The 21,581-nt window shown below is 50.1% G+C and overlaps 9 protein-coding genes across 9 annotated transcripts; 5 read left to right on the forward strand and 4 right to left on the reverse strand.

Annotated features, from left to right (window-relative positions):
• Window positions 1-160: 160 nt before the first annotated feature.
• Window positions 161-1,891, forward strand: IAR55_005452 (uncharacterized protein; the record flags this gene model as incomplete). Its single annotated transcript, XM_066948543.1, has 1 exon — window positions 161-1,891. The coding sequence occupies one exon, from the start codon at window positions 161-163 to the stop codon at window positions 1,889-1,891; it is 1,731 nt and encodes a 576-aa protein (XP_066801111.1).
• Window positions 1,892-2,044: 153 nt separating this feature from the next.
• Window positions 2,045-3,236, reverse strand: IAR55_005453 (uncharacterized protein; the record flags this gene model as incomplete). Its single annotated transcript, XM_066948544.1, has 5 exons — window positions 2,045-2,171; window positions 2,258-2,487; window positions 2,546-2,654; window positions 2,798-3,069; window positions 3,132-3,236. 5 exons carry the CDS (start codon window positions 3,234-3,236, stop codon window positions 2,045-2,047), a joined length of 843 nt encoding a protein of 280 aa, XP_066801112.1.
• A 904-nt stretch (window positions 3,237-4,140) lies between these two features.
• IAR55_005454 (uncharacterized protein) lies at window positions 4,141-7,613 on the forward strand (the record flags this gene model as incomplete). Its single annotated transcript, XM_066948545.1, has 7 exons — window positions 4,141-4,788; window positions 4,833-5,237; window positions 5,285-5,456; window positions 5,507-5,693; window positions 5,745-6,025; window positions 6,077-6,725; window positions 6,779-7,613. 7 exons carry the CDS (start codon window positions 4,141-4,143, stop codon window positions 7,611-7,613), a joined length of 3,177 nt encoding a protein of 1,058 aa, XP_066801113.1.
• An 85-nt stretch (window positions 7,614-7,698) lies between these two features.
• IAR55_005455 (uncharacterized protein) lies at window positions 7,699-9,798 on the forward strand (the record flags this gene model as incomplete). The annotated part of the gene is made up of 5 exons (XM_066948546.1): window positions 7,699-7,783; window positions 7,835-8,572; window positions 8,640-9,256; window positions 9,311-9,412; window positions 9,472-9,798. 5 exons carry the CDS (start codon window positions 7,699-7,701, stop codon window positions 9,796-9,798), a joined length of 1,869 nt encoding a protein of 622 aa, XP_066801114.1.
• Window positions 9,799-10,206: 408 nt separating this feature from the next.
• IAR55_005456 (uncharacterized protein) lies at window positions 10,207-12,241 on the reverse strand (the record flags this gene model as incomplete). Its single annotated transcript, XM_066948547.1, has 3 exons — window positions 10,207-10,332; window positions 10,393-11,809; window positions 11,871-12,241. 3 exons carry the CDS (start codon window positions 12,239-12,241, stop codon window positions 10,207-10,209), a joined length of 1,914 nt encoding a protein of 637 aa, XP_066801115.1.
• Window positions 12,242-13,030: 789 nt separating this feature from the next.
• Window positions 13,031-14,300, forward strand: IAR55_005457 (uncharacterized protein; the record flags this gene model as incomplete). Its single annotated transcript, XM_066948548.1, has 3 exons — window positions 13,031-13,077; window positions 13,215-13,381; window positions 13,507-14,300. 3 exons carry the CDS (start codon window positions 13,031-13,033, stop codon window positions 14,298-14,300), a joined length of 1,008 nt encoding a protein of 335 aa, XP_066801116.1.
• Window positions 14,301-14,777: 477 nt separating this feature from the next.
• Window positions 14,778-16,539, reverse strand: IAR55_005458 (uncharacterized protein; the record flags this gene model as incomplete). Its single annotated transcript, XM_066948549.1, has 2 exons — window positions 14,778-15,779; window positions 15,907-16,539. 2 exons carry the CDS (start codon window positions 16,537-16,539, stop codon window positions 14,778-14,780), a joined length of 1,635 nt encoding a protein of 544 aa, XP_066801117.1.
• Window positions 16,540-17,549: 1,010 nt separating this feature from the next.
• IAR55_005459 (uncharacterized protein) lies at window positions 17,550-18,646 on the reverse strand (the record flags this gene model as incomplete). The annotated part of the gene is made up of 6 exons (XM_066948550.1): window positions 17,550-17,568; window positions 17,622-17,699; window positions 17,759-17,906; window positions 18,141-18,345; window positions 18,446-18,539; window positions 18,609-18,646. The coding sequence occupies 6 exons, from the start codon at window positions 18,644-18,646 to the stop codon at window positions 17,550-17,552; spliced, it is 582 nt and encodes a 193-aa protein (XP_066801118.1).
• Window positions 18,647-19,844: 1,198 nt separating this feature from the next.
• IAR55_005460 (uncharacterized protein) lies at window positions 19,845-21,355 on the forward strand (the record flags this gene model as incomplete). The annotated part of the gene is made up of 5 exons (XM_066948551.1): window positions 19,845-19,989; window positions 20,087-20,165; window positions 20,241-20,346; window positions 20,564-20,965; window positions 21,248-21,355. 5 exons carry the CDS (start codon window positions 19,845-19,847, stop codon window positions 21,353-21,355), a joined length of 840 nt encoding a protein of 279 aa, XP_066801119.1.
• Window positions 21,356-21,581: the final 226 nt, after the last annotated feature.

Below are 21,581 nucleotides of genomic sequence, written 5' to 3' on the forward strand. Positions count from 1 at the left end.
ATCGGTCACGTCCTGTTGTACTGTATAGACATCCTCTATAAACTACTGACACAGTGTGATGAACTAGCGTTTTTCCATCACCATACCACACTTCAAGTATCCGTTTTGAGTATCGAAGAGATCAATCAGTAACTCCGTTTGCCAAGGACCCACCCGAAGAATGGACTGGGAAAAGGAATTTTTAACCTACTCCGGCATCGTCTACAATATCTCGACAATCGTCAATACTCCCAATTCCGCCACTTCCTCTGAGGCAGCTGGCACACGGTCGGAGGACTTCAGAGTGCGGAGACGAAATTCTGATCTCTTGCCATGCTGTGAGCATGACAAGATGGTGTCAGAGGGGCAAGATCCCGAGGCGCACAGCTCTGAAGCGCAGACATACATTAGGCCACCTCTTTCGCACAAAGTCGACGAATGGCAAAGACTTGTCCAAGCCCTGCCCTCTCACCCCCAAGTCACTTCCTTAACAGTCGACGCAACATTTTCTACCCTTCCCTCGAGCGGTTCCGAGGGAAGGGGAAGTGATCAGCCACTTGGAGAAGCTCCCCATCATGTTTCCAGAGAATCACTTGCCTCGCAGTCGAATACCGATTTGGCATCCGTTACCCCTGTTACCAATGTGCTACGGAGACCAAGCAGACACCATAAGCTGGAGACTGATCGTCAAGTCTCTTCTCCTTCTGCTCACATCACCACGATGCCCCCTCCTATCAGCTCGCATAGAAGTGGACTCCAAATGCCAAGGGGGGTTCGCAGCCCGATACCTCTCTTACCAATGAAGTTCGGATTGCCCAGGACGGCAAGCTCTGTCCTATATGCCTGTAACATCCCATCCGGCCAGAGCAACTTGGACCACACTCAACAGCACACATACTCTGACGAGACTGCCAACTCATCTGGCACCAATTTGTCTACTGCTACTATCGTCAACACACCTGCAGTCGCTAGACTGAGGCCCAATCTCATCAGACACCCGAACTTCGCGGCTGTCTCGACTTCAAGCTCTGACCAACCTAATGGATTTTCGTCGGCTCAGACATGTCGTCAAGAATATACCTACGAAGAGAAAAGAGAGTCTGCCCAACCTTCTCCTGAACCTGCGTCTTCTGTGACTGATTTTACACCATCAGTCTCAGCAAGTGTGAACAGCAACAGTCACTACACGACCGGTCGTCCTCCCATTCGGTCCCTTCCATCAGGTTCCTCCAGAGTTCGGAAGGGGAAGATCAATCCGAACAAAAGCGTCGATCGCATTCGAAAGACGGAGAGCATTAGTCAGAAATCGGGAAGAAGCTCGAAGCGGAAGGTCGATACTGATACTCTTCGATCGACCGAGACTGGTCGGAACCTCAGTGTACTTGGGTCTCGCACACGTCAGAGCGCAGAGAGAAGCGTTCATGGAAGATGGGCAGCTTCGAGACTGCTCTCCGATCGCACTGGTGCGGGAGTGAGGAGATGCGTCGTATCATTCTCTAGAGCTAAACAGTCGAACAGAGACTTAGGTGACGGCGCAGCAGTCCCATCTCGCGGTATCAAAAAGAGTGTAGGCGGGACTTGGAAGGTCATAAAGGTCCCGTCGAATGGGAAAAGGACATGTGTCGTGTCCTTCACCAGACAGGACAAGGACAGGTCCGAGGACAGTCAGAGGAGGGAAGAGCAGGAGCCACAGGACTTCCTGCTAGGTATGAATGATTCCCTCAACGGCAATGTAGACATCGATACGTCCTCACAGATCGAAGAGATCGAAAAGGAGTTTGGGACAACGTACTTCCGACATCAGCTCGACCACTATCCGTCCATTTCGATCCCGGACATACATCAGGTCATGATGTATCCCTACGATCCATTCTGGGGAAATGACCACGATTCCCAATCATCAATTCTGTGACTGCGGTGATTGCCAAGCAGCTCGTTGTGCCTTACATGTGTAGTGATTATGTTACAGGGCATTCATACTGATCAGTGATACATCGCTCAATTATACGGCTGAAACATCGGTCGGGAGATTGACCTCTAGTATCATATGGCATCTGGAGACCGCCTATGCGAATTTGCCCCACACCTTGTCCCATGCGACCCTGCCTCCAGTCTCGATGACATCTCCGTGACACGGGATGACTCGGTCCCACTTCGCAGCGTTGATAGGTTGAAGTTCCTTCTTAATCAACCTATCGAACAATAAGATTTAGCATGAAGCCTTCCATCGATCTGCTACTGCAAGCCTTCTCGGTATAGCGAGAAGCACACGACTTACTCCTTATCCTTTGCAACGCTACTAGCCATAAGATCATGCATCTTTCCACCAGGACTCATAGTCTTCCAACCGGAGACCATCTTGAAGAAGAAGGGAAGACCACCAGAACGAGAGTATTGTTCCTCTGGGAAGAGGTTGAATAGCATATCTGCTTGAAGTAGCGTCCCGGACGGGTGATGGACGGCTGTGAGTTCGTGGTTCATGTGTGCCGTGACTTGATGAAGCGAGATCTGAGGAAGTAACGTTTCAGCTCGAGCTGTTTTCACACGAAAGTTGGAAGAAACTCACCTCAGGCTCAAATCCGTACTTTTTCTGCTCGCCATCTGTATTCTTCCCAAACAGACCTACCCAAGGGATCTCAGGCTTTTGTTCCTTGAATCGTTCGACTCCGATGGCCCTGTGGATGAGGTCTGCGTATCAGTATTTGCCCTCGTCTGCTTGATCAAACTCCTCCCACAACACCTTTCGTTCCACCTCCTTCTTCGCGCTTTGCCACTTGTGACCCCTACTCTTTACACAAGAGGCATTCATGAAACTCACTTGGCGTCCTTATAAAAGTCCACGTATTCCTTGATAAACATCCCGTGTTCACCATCAGGCGTCACCAGCCATTTCACCTCCCCCATCGACTTCAAGGCATCCTTAGTCGCCGGCGTCAAGGGCGTTGAGACATAGAGGAAGACCTCGGAATCGCTCGACGACCCGCTCTGAGCCGCAGGTTGGATCGACGTTGTTCCGACTGTGGGTTTTGGTGGACGTGAGAGTTTGACGGCAGTGGATCGACCTCCGATAGGAAGTACACCTCCTCGGGTCTGCAACGGTAGGTCAGCGGTGTGCTTCATACTGGGCACAGAGAGAGAGGGAGAATACCCACGAATGGGGTGGAGAAAGTCACGATCTCAGGTGTGACTTGTCTGATTACCAAGGTCTTATCCCTCTCATCTGTAGAGGCTTCCACAAGTTTAGAAATGTCCGACATCTTGCGAAGCTGGGTTTGATATGAGCGGGCTGTGAGTATGTATGATTTGCGGACGGTGAGACCGGGGGCTATTCTGAGAGTGAACAACAGGATGGTGTGTTGTGTATCTTGTAAAAGTTGTAAAGAGCGAGAAGTGAGGAAGATGGAATGACAACAAGGTTGTGTTTGAGGTGAGAAAGTAACCTTCTACAAGTTAACTTATGTCGATGAAATTCAGACTTGTCCAAGACGTCATCGCGATCGAGATTCATCCGGGATCTCACTCACCTCATTTTTTCCTCAGATTAGATCCCACACAGTCTCAATGGGAGCAGGATCCTCTCACTGACCATGGCACTATTCGCAGGCGATCGACCTCTGACTCCATGCATAGGGGGATACGGGGCGTGGGTGAAGGTTACCCACAGAGTTTGACTCGGGCAAAATCAATTATTCCCCTGCTACGCGTATTTATATCCCTGCTATTTTTCTATTTTATCCCAGATTGCCCTGCTCACTCTGAAACGCTCTGCTATCCATAATTCCTCTCTGCTATCTGTCGAAGCACCCTGCTAAGTTGCGAATGGCCTTGAATCCCATCTCCCAGCGGTGTAGCATGCTGCAGAGACCTAAAAGAACAGTCCAGCCAGCCGTTCGCTTCAGTATTCAGCTCATTTCGACGTTTTTCACAAGGACACAATCACTCTGACCCTGAACGGACTGACCGGTGATGAGCACAGACGTTTCATCCCTCGAAGCGTTGTTTACTCCCAAATGACTGGACAGTTTACAATAAAAGCGCATCTAACATGACCTTCTTCATCTTTTACATGTCATGATTCAGTGTACCCATCAGTATTTCTCGTGATTCGCCCGTTTAACTTATCTCAAGCTTCTCCGTCCTTCGACTGTCGATCGTCGCCGAATGACTTCCTACCCTATTCCTCTTGGGGTAGCGTCACAAATTATCAATCCCCGCCCCCGCGGGCGACCTGCTCATCAGTATTGTCATGAGGAACCTGCAGTTCCCTTGCCAACAGCTGACAAGCGCACTCAATTCTGTAACACGAAGGAGGACGCCTACTCAGACTATGATTCTCTTCCGAAAGCAAGTCAAGCTGATTGTCTATCAAGTCCTATTACTGCTTCGAAGATTCTCGATTCACCTGTATCTGATGAAGACGCCTTCTCTTATGATCCCGATATCTATCACTATCCTCATTCGCCCTCTCCTCATGACACTGATCGTCCCACGCGTAGCCCTTCGACCTACCCTACCGAAAGCGTTCGCACTCCAGAAGCGTCGATTTCGCTTTCTATGAGGGCTTCATCCGTCGCAGAGCCTCATACTGCATCGTATGATGCTGCAGTCAACCGCAGACTTCTCACCCAGTCTGAAACACCACAGCCGTCGTTGCTTCGACCTCGCACTCTGGCTACACCTGGCAATCCACTCCCCGGCGCAAACCGAAGCACAGGATTTATCAAGCAGAGACGGACAGTGGAGACTGGCAATGATTACTTCGACGAGATTCACAACATTGCCGAGCTGCCAAAGTACATGGACGCTTTGGTGGGTTGTTTCGCTTGCTATATCTCATGGCATCTCGCTCACAGCCTTGTCAGCCCCATGACTACGGTTGGTACAGCGAACCACGGATATCGTCATACCTCACTGTCAACTGGCTGGATCCTCCTGGATTGAAGCCAAATGACATCCGCGGCCGCCACATGTCCGTCCATGTCGATTCACAGGCCGTTCGCAAAAATCCAAAAGGCTGTATATTCAGAGTCACCTACAAATGTACAGGCTCATGTAAACGCACAAAAGATCCCAACAACACAGATGTCTTCAGTACAGTTTATGAGGAGCTTGAGCACCAGACGAAACAGGCGAAGGAACGTGCTTTATCGAGCCTCACTAAGAAGTTCCTTGCCATAGCGGAAAACGGTACCTCTCCCGGTGTGCAGGCAGGCAAACGTGGGCGACCGAGGAAATCGCTGTGCAATTCGCTGTTGGTTGTAAGTTCACCTTGCAATGAGCGATTACTAACTCTTCTTGTCGAAAGATCTCGATTTCGGCTGAGCAGGCACAGCAAGGGTTATTCACAGCTAGACGACAAACGGAAGACGCTCATCCTCATGGCCCAAAGAGTCTTTTGGCCATTTCACTCTTCATTCGCCAAGTTTTACACGAGCGGGCAGCGACTTTAGGAATGACACAATTACGCTTGAAAAACTGTGAGCTCAACGGGAAACCGCAGCGCTCGCAGCGGCTGATGGTTCATCAGGGTATGAGGGATCATACCAGACCTCACCTTACGGACAATGGATTCGTGACAGACACCCTCATCGTGGGCCCTCTGAACATAATTACAAGACAGCGGTGGAAACTGCACTGCGAAAGAGCCGTTTAGACTGCGATCCCTTGTCGGCCATCCCGATACTGGCTGATTCTAACCCAGATGCAATGATAGCGTGAGCAGATGCCCTTTCTTGCCGCTTCCCCGCTTATTTCGATATTTGTAGCTTTGTCATACCTGAAGAAGATGAAGATGAGGAAATGTCGACCGAAAACGACGTATCAAATACGACCGGGATCGAGGATTCTGTACCTCAAACAGCCTCTCAGAGTGCCTCTTTACCTCGGTATCAATGTATCATCGCACCTCCGCACGCTCTCGATACAGCGATACTCTATTCGCTGGACCATGGAGCCTTTATGGACTCTTCCTGGCGAAACAAAGTACAAAGTCGCTGTCCTGCAACTATTGTCAGCACTATAAACGAGTACCATCGCATGGTACCTAGTGAGTCTTCGTCGTATGTGACAACGGGATGCATTCGCTGAAATCAATCAGTCGCTTTCATGGTATCAAGACACGCAGACACGGAAACATATCAGTACATGCTTGAACAAATCGCGATCGCCGTTCAGGACAGAGCGTCATCTTTATTGGAGGAAAATGCGAACACACACTACCAGGACAGACAACGGGATCGTTTGCTTGACAAGTGCGGTCACATAGTCGACTTTGGCTTCCGACCTCGATATATGATGATTGACGGCGATGATGCCGAACGATCAGCGATCCAAATGGTCTTCCCCGACGTTCCCATTCGCATGTGTCAATTTCATCTCATACAGGCTTGTCGTGCGAAAGCGCGTTCTTTCTTTGGAACCAACAAGGAAGGGCAAAATCGGTGCGAACGTTTCTTGGCCGCATTCAGACAGGTACAGCGTTGCCCGACCGAGGCCGATTGGGATCGATATTTCGAGAGATTTCGGCAAGAAGTATTATTCATTGTGCGAAATGATGCACCTACTTGGGCGTCAATCGAACGTTATCTCAATCGAACGTGGTTTAGCCTCCGATGGCGTTCACACTGTATTGACTATGGGATTCCTTCAGATCTCACCCGCGATGGAGGATGTTCTACGAACAATTTCGCAGAAGCCGCCTTCAGAACATTCGACCGAATTTTCCTCAGCGCTCGAGTAAATAAAAGGTATGTATCAATGTCTTTGTGAAGATATTTTTCCATGCTGACGTATTCGACAGACTTGATCGGCTGCTAATCATAATCATTCACACCTATTTTCCTTTTTACAAGTACAATCCCCCTAACCATCCTCGTGCACATAAGAAGCTGCTTAATGTCTTGGCAGATGGATGGAGAATCTGGCAATCAAACGAGATACGCCGCCTGCCAGGAGACAGGACCAACAGCCGTATGGCGTTCGAGTTCAAATTCGAAGGGTCAGATCAAAGCACATGTGGACGGAGAGCCATGAATGGTGACCAACAAGGCAGAGAGGTGTGCTCATGTGACATGTGGACTCAGACTGGCAAACGCTGCCCTCATCTTTGGGCTATGTCGATATTTTTAGACTTTGGGAGCGTCTGCGATTATGAAGGTCGGGCTGTCAACATCGCGGAGACCTGCGAAGCAGAGGCTCATCAGTATGCAGTCCAAAGTCGTCAACGACCATTCACGTTCCCGAATGGTAGCGAAGCCGATGCGAACGACACAACTATGCCAGCAGAAGACGACGACGAACTCCTCCCAACAAGTTTCATGGATCTCGCAAGTTGGGATCAAGATTCAGCTTCACCTGTGTCGCCCTCCAGCCGGCGGTCTGTTTTGGGGAAAAGGAGTGGGTTCTACAATCTCTCTCTCCTTGTCCCATCTCCACTAATGATCTTCCGCAGCTCATCCCAAAGATTCACCGGGCGAGCGATCGAAGACCGGAGCGGGACGGCCAGCCAAAATGAAACCTCTTCACCAATATCGATCAAAAAGCACACAACATCTCTCCAAAAGAGCCGCAAAACACAATGCGAACCAAAGGTTGTCGACCAGCAGGCCGTCAGGATCTATCAACACTGGGGCTGATTGCTATGCTTTATCATTATTTCATATGCTGTGTCGACTGGACGCATTCGCAAGTTTGGTTCGCTCTCTGACAGTCGATTCCTCAATGGTGCAACTTCTTCTCGATTTTTTAGGGGACATATCAGCGCGGCGAACAGAAAGATATCCACTTCTACAGCAATGTCTCATTGGTGAGCAGCGACTATCAACTTTTACTGGTCCATTCGCTGAGTGAGTTTTAGATAATAAGCTCATAGAACCGCATGATTCGGGTCAGCAGGACCCTGTCGAACTCCTGTACAGATTGTTTCAATTTTTCGACACCAGGAGCTCACAGGTATCTCTTTCAAGTCTTTTCCAATACAAGACAGCTGCGGCCACCGTATGTAGCTTATGCTCAGCTGGCGGGCAGCTTCGAAATACTCGTCAATCGGAAACCGTCTTGACCGTCTATCCCGAGCAACTTCGGTACCAAGCTGTCAGTTTTGATGTGAGCGATCTGATCGCGACTGCTCTTCGTCGCGAAAATCCAATCCAGTCTTTCTGTCGTTCCTGCTGTCGGTCCTCGCACAGTATCACCAATGATCGCTTCACCAGTATGGGTAGTATGTTCGCGATCAATATCGTATGGTCTATTGAAAATTTCGACAATGGTCCTCCTCAGCTCAAGAGATGTGATTTCGCGATAGCATCGACAATCGAACTTGGCGCAAATGGCGACCTTCCAGACAGAACTCAGGCTGAATTGGCGGGGGTAGTATGCAAGGTTGGCTGCACAGCGCTTGACGGTCATTACGCTGCTGCAATTCAAGAGGGTGGGAACTGGTGGATGACAGACAACGATCAAGTGACCCCAGTGCGAAATCTGCAAGCATTCTTCGAGAAAGGACGACTTCCAGTACTCTTAGTGTACACTGTGACTACTGGAGACGATCGTTCACCACCGTCTATGCTACAACCTACACAATCACGCGCGCTTGGTAGGTTATTCGCGATTCTCTATCGAAAGCAGCTAGTTGAAGCTGAGCCTTTCCCAAATTCTGGCAGCCGTCGAAGTATCACAAACAGCCCAGACAAAGCTTTCAGAAGAGGAAAGGTACTTCATGGTGATGGAGAGATACAGAAACGTCCGTTGGTCTGATCCGACCGTTGTCGAGCCCTTGGTTTCGGCGTTATCAACCGAAACTCGATTATCTTCCGATCACTTGGAGAATTTTTGTGCGATCCTCAAGCGCGATCCGCCTCTCCCTGGCATCAACAAGAAAAATGTTGATTGCGGAAGTGGAGTTAAAATTCGTCGCGAGACTCTCTACGATCGATTCGCTCACCCAACAGCCTGGTGGACTTCGACCATTTGCGAGATTATCGGTACGATCGCGAAAAACATGATCGAAACCCGCGACGCAGACCGTATCGAGAGGGGTCTTTCCAACGAGTGCTTTGTGCGCGCCATACCTCTTCTCTCGACTCTAGCGCCGACGACAGGCCTTGAGGTTATCGAATCGTTCTGTGGTACTGATGGTACCTGGCGCACAAAACGTCAGTGTGGCGTTGTCTACCCGGATGGATCGCACCATTTCTTTACCATGGCTGTGTTCGGACCCGACAAGCTTGTCGTAACCTACGATGGCGCTGGTGGACTGTATGGTTCTGGATTTATAGAGGTAGGTACCTAACTTACTTGGCTTTTAGCTCACATATACTGAATGCCGATACAGAAATTCAGAGAACGTTTGCGATCCAGATTGAAATGGGAGCTAGAGGCAGGAATTGCGAGCGAAGCAGATTGCTGTGGCTGGCTGGTCAGCCCAAATAATCCGGTAGGTGTTTGTTGCCAGGTGTGTGTGGAGGATCGCAGAACTGAATGCGCATTTTGCAGGGGATGAGAGACAGAATTGGCTGGATCGCTCAGGAAGATACCTTCAGCTGTGGGAGCCTAGCAAGCGCGGCGATGGTACTACTGTGCCAAGGGATCAAGCCTTCAGCTGAAGCGTTATTGCAAGTGTCAGGAAGAGCAGAAAGCAGGAAGATCACTCCAAGTGACAGACAATGTCTGGATTTGAGGCATTCGATGTTAGGCCTCTTCCTGTCTTGGGCCGGAGCGAATGTGAGAAGTGACTCGAGGGATCACTGGACAAAGCATGACGCAGTGGAATGTCTGATCAGACAGATAATGCCATATAGAGAACGACTTGATTATGCTTGACAAATGATGCATTCAGTCGGGGTTAATCACAAATAGATACCATGAAGTGAAATCGTCCTCACAAAACCAGGCTCTTAGCGGTGTGAGGCCTACCCGCGAATGGAGATACTCGACCTGTAAATGTCTGCGAATGTATGTATTGGAACAACTGTTCATCTCATGAGTGTCTTTGATCACATGAGCCTCTGTACAGGCAATGTTCGCGGAGTCTATAGTGATGTATGATCGTCCGAAACCCAAAATGAGCAATTTTGATAGCAGATCGAGTGCAGTCACCGACGAAATTCTAGCATAGCGCACAGCAATAAGAAATGAAAGAATAATGTGCCCAGAGACGACCAGAAGAGTATAGCAATGAACGAGTATGGACATTTAGTCATTCGCTACAGATGGAGCCTCGTCAGATCCCTAACGTCCCGGACCAGTGTCTACCTCACTCCTCATCCCCGTATCAACCTCTGACCCAGTACGAGTCTCCCCGTCCCCAGTCTCCGCCAGCTGTCTAGGCGCTTCAGTTGGTGCACGAAGTCCGCTCTGTGTGTGATGGTTAGTTGAGAACACAGCCGCACAATGAGGTTGCGCTCGCGGACTTACCGTGCTTTCGTTGACCGGGCGCAAACGTTGCACCTCCTGCTCCAACTCCTCCACTCTCTTGAGCACAGCATCCCTCTCCTTCAACGCCAAGTCTTTCTCATTCACCGCCGTGCGAATGACTGCGACTGCTTGCTCAGTCTCGAGCGCGCTAGCCCTCTCCCTCGCAACAGCCGCATCCCTGCTACGAACTGCAGCCCCATGCCTTCTCTCCGCCAATTCTCTTGCCTTTTCGGCGTCTGCCAATCTCTCCTCATATTCCTCTTTGAGATCCCCGACCTCCTCTTCTACCAAGTTCAGTGAGTGTTGTAATTGATCCGAAAGCTCCTGATTCTTCGCGTACCGAGTCTCCAAGAGCTTAAACTCATTTTTGGCTTTAGTGAGTTCGTCAGCGAGGCGACGAGACTCAGACATGGCACGTTCTTTTTCAGAAATCGCCTGAGAGATTACCTGAACAGCTTGAGAGTGCTCGGTTTCCATAGAGCTTCGAGCGTTTTGGAAGGCTCGAAGGGTATTCTGAAGAGAGTCTTCAGCTGTTTTGAGATTGTCTTCAATGGTAGAAGACCAAGAAGAAATTGAGGCCGGTGTCACTGTGGGTTCTGATGCGTTCGTTGTGGCAAGATTGCTGGTGTTAGCTTTCTTGACAAGTCTGGTATCGGTGGAGTGAAGAATGTTCCGGTACTGGTTGCTTTGTGATGCTTTCGGTTTCGATTGCACCGCTGAGGAGTTGATAGGTGGTAGGGGTGGAGGCATATGTGAGTGAGCAGCCTCGTGAGCTGCTAAGAACGCAGTAGGAGAGAGTGTAGTGGCAGGGGGAGGGGGGGATCGACGAGGTTCCAAGCCATCATGTGGGGTAGCTGGAGTGGGGTCAACGAGAGAACCGATCGAGTTGTCCGGGAAATTGGTTGCAGAGTCGTCATGCGGCGGCGTGTCATATAAATCTGGCTCGAGTTCTTCAGTCTGAAGCTCCTCGACAGTTTTATTGCCGAACTGGGATAGTCTTCGGACGGCTGAGGTCGGCGTCGGTGTGGAAGGAGATTTGGTACGTGGGCGTTTCGATCCCGAAATTCGATTGGTATTCTCGCTACCACTGAATTCAGGCTGCGGAACCTCTTGGGAAGGTTTTCGGACTCTCTTCTTCGTCTTCGGAGGGGTGGAAATGATCGTGATCGGAGAGAGTTGATGCTGAGATCGCAGCTTCATGCCTGGAGAAGAAGGGTTAGGAGTGTGGGGATTGTTTCCTTCTTCCTCAGAGTACAAGCTCTCTGCGATCTCGACAATTCGATTGAGGATCGTGCATCCGCCTTTGGTATCTGCGACACAAGACAGGCAGGACGAAAGACGACCTGACTCGGACACATAAGAAAGGAGCGTAAGATGCCCTCGTTTCGCAGCCTTCTCGCAGTCCACTCCAGGATGACTACACAAGGTGCATCAGCGACGTACTAATCTGACGAAGACCGAGCGATTGGACGACTAACCTGTAAATGAAGGCTGGGAGATGGCCCATATGGCACTTAGTCAAGCTCTTCGTCCTCTTGTTCGATCCGCCTGTTTTGATCTTGGTATTCGAACCTTTAGAAGAACCTGCTTCCTCAGGAATTGTCGCAACAAAGCCTTTACAGAAAGATCGAGATTTGGTAGCATATTTTTCGTAGAAGGTCGGATCTGGCTCCACTCGAACAAAACCAAACTGCACAGTATTCATGGGAAGACTGAGCAATTGAGCACATTCCGGAGGCTGCAAGTATCCAGACAAACAGTCTCTGATCTCAACAGCGCTGTCGGAATCACCCCAAACAGGATCAGAGGGCCTATCCCAAAGGCTGAAAGGGAGAATGGCGAAAGGCATCTCGATGAAATTTGACTGATTCAGGCTGAACGATGCGAATTGAGCTGTTTATGGATTGAATCGTCTCGAGATGGTATTAGTGGGAAAGAGACAGACAAAAGAGTTATTCACTGATCATTCAACCTTTGTTTATGTGTCAGGAAAAAGTCGTTTCGCCTGATGTTTGCATCGTTGATTGACTTTCTAGTCTGGATGTCAACAAGAGTGTTCTTTTCACATCAGGAACGGCGAAATGAAGACAACACCAGTCGGATCTTGCATTTGATGTAGTTTTCAGTGAACTGAGATGAAGAGCAGTCAGAAGAAGGTAGAACCTTTGGAAGACAGGGTGATGGACAGGCGTTTCGACTCGACAGGCTATATCAGCAATATGAGCAAGTCTGAGGTCCGGAGCTGATGGCGAATGAGGCGAAGCAAGTCCTGACAGGAGCGAATGACGTACTGGTGACATGCAGCATGCCGAAAGTGCGTCCAGGAGCGCCTCAGTAGCGTTTCTGCACGTTCTCGATGATAGCGGGGTTGGTTCGACGGTAGTCGAGACATAAAGCAGATAGCAGGGTCATATCTGATTAGCAGGGTGAATTAGCACAAAATGGAAAAATAGCAGAGAAATAAATAACCGTAGCGGAGAAATATATGTACATGCTTGACTCGGCTGCTTCCACGTGTATCCCACGTGGTAATCGAATCTCGAACAACCCGCAATAACAAATCCCACATCTCGTTCATTCCTCTATCTCAAGCTCGTTCACCTATTCTTCACGTCTGTCCATCAACAACTTCAGGATCATGTCTTCACCTCATCCACAGCAGGTCCGGCCCGCTGTATACTGCAGGTGAGTGCGGTGTTCAGAACGCAACTCGTCAAGCTCGCGTCGCATTCCTATCACATCCCTTTCATTTCAAACCGGTTTCATCAGTCACGCACCCGGTATCTACTGTTTGCTGAGTCGCTGATTTCTTGGACTCTCAGATGGGATTTCTGCTCCGGCACGTTTTACACACTTGAAGACTGGGAGACGCACTTCATCGTCGGGCATCAAGCGTACGAGAAAGCTATCGACTTGACGGGGAGGACTAGAAGAAAGAGGGAAGATGGGTTGTGGGAGCTGGTCCCGGAGGAAGGGTTCCGTTTGAGAGGTGTGTGATTGCGATCATGATCGGCCAATGAGTAGCCCACATCACTGGCATACCATTTTATCCTTCGACTCCTGCAAGAGTTCAAGTGAGAAGGAAGCTGATATATATCCACCATTCGGTCACAGACGAACTTCCCCTCAATCCCGACCCATCCCAAACCACGGGCGACATCACCACAACGACCCACACCCTATCCTTCCCCATCCCACCATCCTTTGGCTCACCACCCGATCTTCCTTCTTCCTTATCCATGCCGACCAACATGATCTTACCTCCTCAAACACCCGACATGGATTACGTCTATGATCGCGAACCAGATGAGGAGGAAGGTGATAGATCTCATTCGCTTGAACCGTCGGGTCAATCGAGGATCGATCATGATCAAGGCGGTGGAGGAAAATACACCACGTTCTTCAAATCTCCTTCACCTTCTCCTCCGCCTACTTTCAATTCGATCGATGTTGCAGCTTCAGCTTCAGCTTCCGGCTCAGGTTCAGGTTCAGCAACAATCAATATGCCACCACCAGGTCAAAGAACGAGGACTCCACCACAATCACAATCACAATCGCAATCACAATCGCAATCACAATCACATACTAATCCTTCACACCCTGGCCCCTCGACATCGTCCAGTTCTCAAGCCAATACTTCATCGGGTAACTCGCATTCGACATCAAGACGATCTACCACCAATCCAAAAGCATCACAACAGTCGTCAATCTCCCACCATTCACGAACGGACGGACAGACGAATACACCTGAACAACATTCGAACAGATTACGGACGGACTCGACGAGCTCACAAGGTGTCATCCCGCTGACGTTCGGAGCGGCTCTCGGTGGGACGGGAGCAAGTGGTGATAGTGCGGCACCTATGAAGGGGTCTGAAGGTGTGGCATTTAGTTGGGGATCGAAGTGAGGTGAAGGATAAAGGCCAGGCCGTGATTGTGTACGTTGTTGCCGTTCAGAGTTCGGCGGAAGGAAAGACAAGCACAGGCACATGGGTGACGAAGCCTCACGCCGCGAGCCCCCATTGAGCTCAAGTATCCTCCCCGTGTCATTGTAGTCGGACGGACATCACAGTCGCAATAGCCCTCTGGACATTGAATGTTTTACCTAGGACAGTCAGTGTATATGTTTGTTATAACCAATGAAGAGGACATGTCATAATGTGTTTTCATCGCTTCGTCACTGAATCATCGTTAATCTTCAACATAAGTGGTGTTCGTGGAAAGTCATGCTATATCTATCAAGATCGTAATATATCGTAATGTCGTCAGATCATCACTAGCTCTCCAAACGGAAGACGGGAATTCTCTCCTCAGTCACGAGCGCTGTCTCTGTCGATGCCTTTTTCAGCCTCGTCCCCAGCGGTTCATGTCTTTTGCCCTGTGGCTCACCCCAGGACTGTCAATTGCTCCTGCCTACTTTCACTCTCCTCCACTCGCCTCGCAGCCCTCCTCACCTGTCTCTCCGCCACATCTCTAGCAACCTCTCTCCTCTCTTCCAGAATCCTGTCATATTCTGCTCTCTTACCCCAAGAGTCCAGAGCAGCATCTGCAAGAGAGTCGAGAGGAAATGGGTTTTCTGGATCAAGAAAAGCGGGATTATCAGTCGTTGTAGAGGTAGAGCCCGAAGAGGTGGATTGGGCAAGGATCGAAAGGGCTGATGTGCTTGATGCTTGGATGGGGTTTGGTGTTGATGAACTGATTACGGACTTCTCAGATGCGGTATGATCACCGAGAGTGCTTGTGTCCGGAGTGATGGCCAAGTCTTCAATTCTTGTTGCGATCTCTGCAGCTTTGACGACGACACCATCTTCTCTGACAGGTGTAGGAATTGTCGAGGCGATCGATTCTGACGGGGTGTCATCCACTTCGGCCCACTTGGAATCGGTCCTCAACCAATCGAAGAATTGATCGACAGTGTGATTCCTCTTTCCTCGACTGTTTGTCTGATCGCCCTTCTTCTGCCTTTGTTTACGAGCCATTCGTCGAAGAGCTCGCTCCACGAGCGTCTCACTTTCACCCTCCGCTTCAAGCCCGCTGGATTCACCGACGTTGCTGTCATCAGGGTGTTGGAATTTGTGAGGCGTAGTCACCCAGTCCCAAAATTGTCTTTCATCTTTCCAACCATCTCCCTCGCTCGACCACCTCTCCCAATCAAGACCCAACCAAGCACACAGCGCCTCGGGCGAAGTGGTCAACGTGACGTCGATGGGCTTCAATCCGAAGAAAGGTGAATGGCGGATCGCTAACTGCGTGAGATGCAGGGTCAAGCATGGTGAGAGGGTTCGGATGATACGGCCGATAAGGAGGGCGGTGGAAGAGTAAGCTGAGGTGAAGTGGATGAAATGAAAAGAATAGGGTGGAACGAAGAGAATGTCGACTTGGTAGAACTATCGGATCGTGCGAGAGAAGTGAGGTTGAGTCGAGTATCACCGCCAAGAAAGCTTCAGTCAGCTTTGACTCAAAATGGTGCGTCTGCACCGTCATTCTCGTGACTGGACCGAACCGATAACTCACCTCATCATCACCAAGACCTGCTGCACGACAGTCCGCCACGCCCCCTTCATCACTGCCACCAGCACTTAAGACTCCAGGTGACACTTTGAAGCTCGCCTCCACACCTCGCCTCCTCCACCCATGTGCTCCCAACTTCCTCCTGATGAGATCGCAGAGCTCTCTAGCTCTGTCCACCCCGGGTCCTTCTGCCATCTTGCCTTTTCCAAGGACTCGAACAGTCCCTTCGTCTAGTCGACTAATGATGGTGTTGACTTGATCTTTCTTATCGTGCAGACAAATCTCCGCCTCACTCGTCTGCTTGGAAACAAGGTGGTCGGTCACCAAATCGTCTCCACCTGACATCGCAGATCCACCATCACTCCTCGTGCCCATCTTCGAGCTTCCGACCTCATTTTGGTCAGAGACCGATGTCATGACCCACTCCTCATCACCTCCGCCAATATCTTCCGCCCCAGACCATCCACACAAGACGTCCAAATCTCCATGATCCACTTTATCCTTCAAATTGCGAGGCGTATCAATACCTTCAAACACTTTCAGACTCGCGAGGTTGGATAGAACGTATTGCCTGAGCGTGCCGTATCGGTCTTGAGAGAGACGAAGAGCAGGTGTGTCAAAGGCGTTGCCTCCCATCGTCGAGGGAAGCGTGCTCCGCTTGCGGCTGAATTGGTGAGCAGGCAAAAATTTGGAATGCGAGCGAGTCGGAGATGAACTTGTGGTCTTCTCGGTGCGTGAGAGCCTTTAGCTTCAACCGATGACAAATGCAAAATTCGCTGTATTGCGCAAGTCAAGTATCCAAGACCGGATGAAGACGACTTTCGATTGTGTACGGAAGAATCGACACGGTCTCGGAAAGATCGGAGGATTTCGAGTCAATCGAATTAGCGATATGCACCACTATTTCGTCGAATCGTCAAGTCTGCAAGACTTGTTGGTCTGGACAGTACACAATGATTTAGCATAGTCCTGTAAAGCGAAATGGCACCTCTCAGTCAACTTACCTGAGTGAAACGGCAAAGTCAGACCGGTGTTCGACCAGCGTACATCCGACCTGCCTACTTCAGGTGGACCGGAGGGTTATGATAGTCGTCTAGAGCGTGGGGTCTCGTTCAAGATCAAGCAAGCGTCGTAGAAGTCATCAAGCGTCGTAATGGTTGACGAAAAGAGACAAGAAACAAGAGAGAAGAGGGTTGATGACGAGGAAGAAAGAAAAAAGAATGCGAGGTGAAAGAAAAGAAAGAGAAGCAGATACAAAGATGAGATGCAGACACACACCACTCGTCGTTTGCTCCATTCACTTGTGCTTCGTTGGCCACGATGTGCCATACATCGGACGAGCCTTCGCTTCGCATTGACTAGGCACGCTCGTCAATTCAGTGTTGTTCATCCACACACTGCTGTGTAGTCAACTACATGCGAAGGACTGCGGAACATATGCATCGATGTCTGTTGATCGAGACCAGAGTAGAAACGAAACGTATAATCGGAAAATTGAAACCTCCACCTGACACACTCTGTCTAATTCATGATCATGGACACGCTTTCCACGTCTAGCCTTTTGACACTCCCTCATCACGCCTCTCTTCCGCCCCCCTGATTGCCACCCATCCGCATTGCTGTTTCTTCGCCTTCTTGCTCTCAGCTTATTGTGGGGGTCGGAATCTGAACATCCACCGCGTTAGCGCTGCGTCTGGTTCTTACCATATCAGTCTTACCCAGGAGGCATTTGTCCGGGAGGGAATGGCATTCCAGGAGCGCCGGGGAATCCTGGAGGTCGGAATCCGGGTGGCATACTGGAAGGAGATAAGCATCAGCTTTTAGTCGTATTCCACGTTGCCGAAGCCACACTCACCCAGCGGGAGGAGGCATTCCAGGAGGTAATGATCCAGCTCCGGGGAATCCAGGTGGCATACCAGGGGGCATACCTGGCATTCCTGGAGGGAAACCAGGAGGTGGCCTGGCATAAGCCATCGGTCGAGCAGCCATTGCTCCGGGAGCTCCTGTGATTGAGGGCAATCTGTCAGCTCTACGTTCTTCACGATCATCCACCGATCGACGCTCCGCAATACGAAGCCCTCATTCGCTCTCCCTAACTATCACACTCTCTTTCCACCGTGGGCTCCTCACCGACACGCTGTGGCTCACGGCAGAAGTCCGCTGATCAAAAGGTAACGACATAATGTGTGGTCCTTGCAGATCTTGACCCTTCGCACCCAGATTGAAACCTCACTCACCAGCACCCAAAGGCATCCCTCTTCCAGCAGGCAGTCCCTTCCCAGGTCCCGCCAGCAAACTTGAATCCTCCTTCTGCACAGGTGGGGGTCCCTCGACGGTGACCGAGACAATGGTCTCTCCTCGAAGAATGACGAGACCGAGCGTTCGTTTTTGTTGTTGTGTAGGTGCCGGTTCGTTTTCTGGTGCTCCCTTCACTTTCTTTCCCTGAACAGAGGATCGATGTCAGCGAGATTTCCACTAAGCGTTCATACTAGGGTATAAGAACAGCAATTGTATGAAATCGATTGATGAAGGTTATACTCACCTTGACAGTTCGGAACTCTTCACATTCGGCCAAAACAAAGTTCATGTGCTTGTCATAAGCCAACATCTGACCAACAAGCGATCGACCGTCGTTACTGCGCAGAAGAGGGAACCAAATCAGCTACACATCGCCTGTTGAAGATGCAGATCATAGCTGGACTCACAGGGTGGCTTTGAGCCTGTAGTGGATCAAAGTCGCCATCTTGGAGTGTTTGGCTTTGGGGGCTGCAGGAGGATCGAGATCAGCACTTTGACTTGTGCGGATGCAGTGCCGTATTGGGAAAGAGATACTCACGAGGCTGTTGTCCATGATAGTATCGTAAGAAGAAGCGGAAGTCGGACAGATATCGAATCAGCATTGCACCTTCGACATCGGGGACACAGCATCGACACCCCGACAGTACACTGTTGTCCCACTAGCCCCACACTTGAAATGAAGACCTTGATATAGTCCAGTGAGACGTTGCTCTGCCACTCCCTCCTCGCATGTGCTCCTCATTCATTCTGACCCAGACCTCAGCATCCAAGCGCGACTCACCATCTTGGGAGATCTTCCTGGTTGTCTCTGCTATCGATCCGACTCAAGCCTTTCTTTTGGATATGCCGCGTTCCAGTCGTGTCGTCCGGCGAGGTGGATCGATGGGTGATGTGATGTGAGGTGAGAAGAGACTGTATGGAGTGAGCAGAAGTAACGGTGTCCGATCTATCTATCGATGCAATTGTGTCAACTGAAGGAAAGAGAACAGCGAAGGTGCAAGCTGAATGAGTAGATGGAGAGGATCGGCGATTCGGGGTTATTTCCGATGTGGCGTCATCCTGCTGCAACCGGTGCAGCAACCGCATCCCAGAAACTCAATCTTTTGTTGTCTTTTCAATCTTCCCTTCTCCTTCTCCTTCAGAATCAAATTATTGTACATGATCCCGTATTTATTGTGACCAGGCAGGTGGATCATTATCATCACGACCCAGCAGGGTTCTACAGGAGGATCTAGACACAAACGACAGGATTATGTAGCGAAGGCATCTCATTATCACAGTGGTGTACTTGGCCTGGGTCTTGCCTATATTCAATCCTTATCTCGATAGCTATGAAGATGTATCTTGTTTGTGGGACATGAGCGGGAGCCTTGGCACAGTGACATGATGACAGTGATAACAGCAGATATATCGCTCAGACTGTCGCGCGTTCGTGGTCGGTGGGTGGAGACTGTGGTCAAAAGTGCTCGTGAATCGTGCACGTCGTCCGCAATCTGAGATTTCGGTAAACTTCGACCTTTTCCTTCTGTCCACTTGCGAGAATCATCGTAAACGACTTACATCGTATTCATCATCTATTCTACCTATCGCATACCATAATCACGACACCGGTCCGATCCACCATCGTGCCCAACTTCCTCGCAATGTCAGCAACTTTCGACCGCCGTCGTATTCCTGCTCCTGAACATTCCACCCCACCGATCTATGAACCCCTTCCTTCATCCAGCGAGAACGAAGCAGGTCCATCGAGACGGACCGACCGAGGTCCTCTCGAATCGAGACCTATCTGTGAGTTTGTTCTCTTACCTCACCTCAATTCCCCGCCCCTCCTCATATCCTTGTCTCCAACGCTGACTCGCCTGATTTGATTCGCTCGAATCGACAGTCCTCAAAACCGGCTTGATCTCACAAGCGAACGGTAGTGGATATATCGAATCGGGAGGTGTCAAGATCGCCTGTTCAGTGTGAGTCTCACAGTCATCGTTATCGTACGCTACAAAGCACGAGCTGACCAGGAAATTCCTTGCCATGTGTGATAGATACGGACCTAGACCCAAACCGCCGCCCTACTCTCCTCAAGGATCGTTGAACCTCGAAGTCAAGTTTGCACCGTTTGCTTCTGACCCGAGAAGAGCGCCGCTGAGGGTGAGTATAGTGTGATCTTCACCTCTCATGCAAGCTAGTCATCGTACGGAGCGTCGGTGTCGTCGTGAAGCGAGTAACTGTCCGACGAACCAGCATCTTCATACTCATATCATACCCCTCTATCCTCTATGTCTCACTCTATCATTCTCTCCCACCTTCATACAAGAAAGAACGATCGACAGGACTAACACTGACAACCTTCTCTTGCGATGGTCAGGACACCGAACCACTTCCACTATCCGCCTTGCTCACACAATCGCTCTTGCCCACGATCCACCTCCATCTCTACCCCAAATCATCGATCGACATTTATCTCGTCGTCCTCGAATCCGACGCCCTCTCCAACGTTCTCTCTGCTGGACTGACAGTCGCCAGCGCAGCGGTCGCTGATGCCGGTATCGACATGTACGGACTGGGCGTAGGAGGAGTGCTGATGGACAAAAGCTCGGTCGATGGCGGTGTCGGTGTCGGTGTTGAGGAGGATGGATTGTTATTGGATCCTTCGAAAGATGAGGAGACGAGGGCAAAGGGGATGATCGTGGTGGGAAGTATGCCAGCGCTGGGGAAAGTCACGAACCTATTTTTGACGGGAGAAGTCGATGTGGATCAAGCTGTTGACGTGAGTCGAAATCGTCTTTCCTCCTGTCCTCCCGATTCCTAGTTCAAAACTTCGTCTTGCTCTTGTCAAACGGTCAGAGTGGCTTTGTGCTCTCTCTCTCTCTCTCACACACACACACACCTGGAGATTTATGCCCCTTTTTCTTCTTCCACTTCATAGTTCTTTCGATGTTGCATTGGGCTCTTACTTAGCCGTCTCCTCCCGAGATATACGGTTACATCTTTGAGCAGGATTGCTCACACTCGAGGGTCACTTGCTGACTCACCCCTTCCTGATAATCAGATGATCGACAAGGCCATATCTGCTTCCAAAGAGACACATACCATCCTCGCTCAAGCTCTCGTAGAAGGCGCAGAAGAACGTGGAATAGGACCAGTCCCGGCTGCTTAGTATGACTATACTCTCAGAAATAAATGAAAACAGAGGTTCTCACTTCTCATGCACCTATACGTTCATTTTATCCATGTCCTGTTTCCTCGAACTCTTGTTCATGTTCAGTCCTCAGTCGGATGCGAATCCGTCCCGTTCCACCCGCTTTGTCACTGCACACACACCTAGTTATCGCAAGCAAAAAGACCGAGACCGAGGGATTCAAACTTGCAATGCATGATAGCGA

Source organism: Kwoniella newhampshirensis, chromosome 11 (assembly GCF_039105145.1).
Source record: "Kwoniella newhampshirensis strain CBS 13917 chromosome 11, whole genome shotgun sequence".
NCBI classification, from domain to species: Eukaryota; Fungi; Basidiomycota; class Tremellomycetes; order Tremellales; family Cryptococcaceae; genus Kwoniella; species Kwoniella newhampshirensis.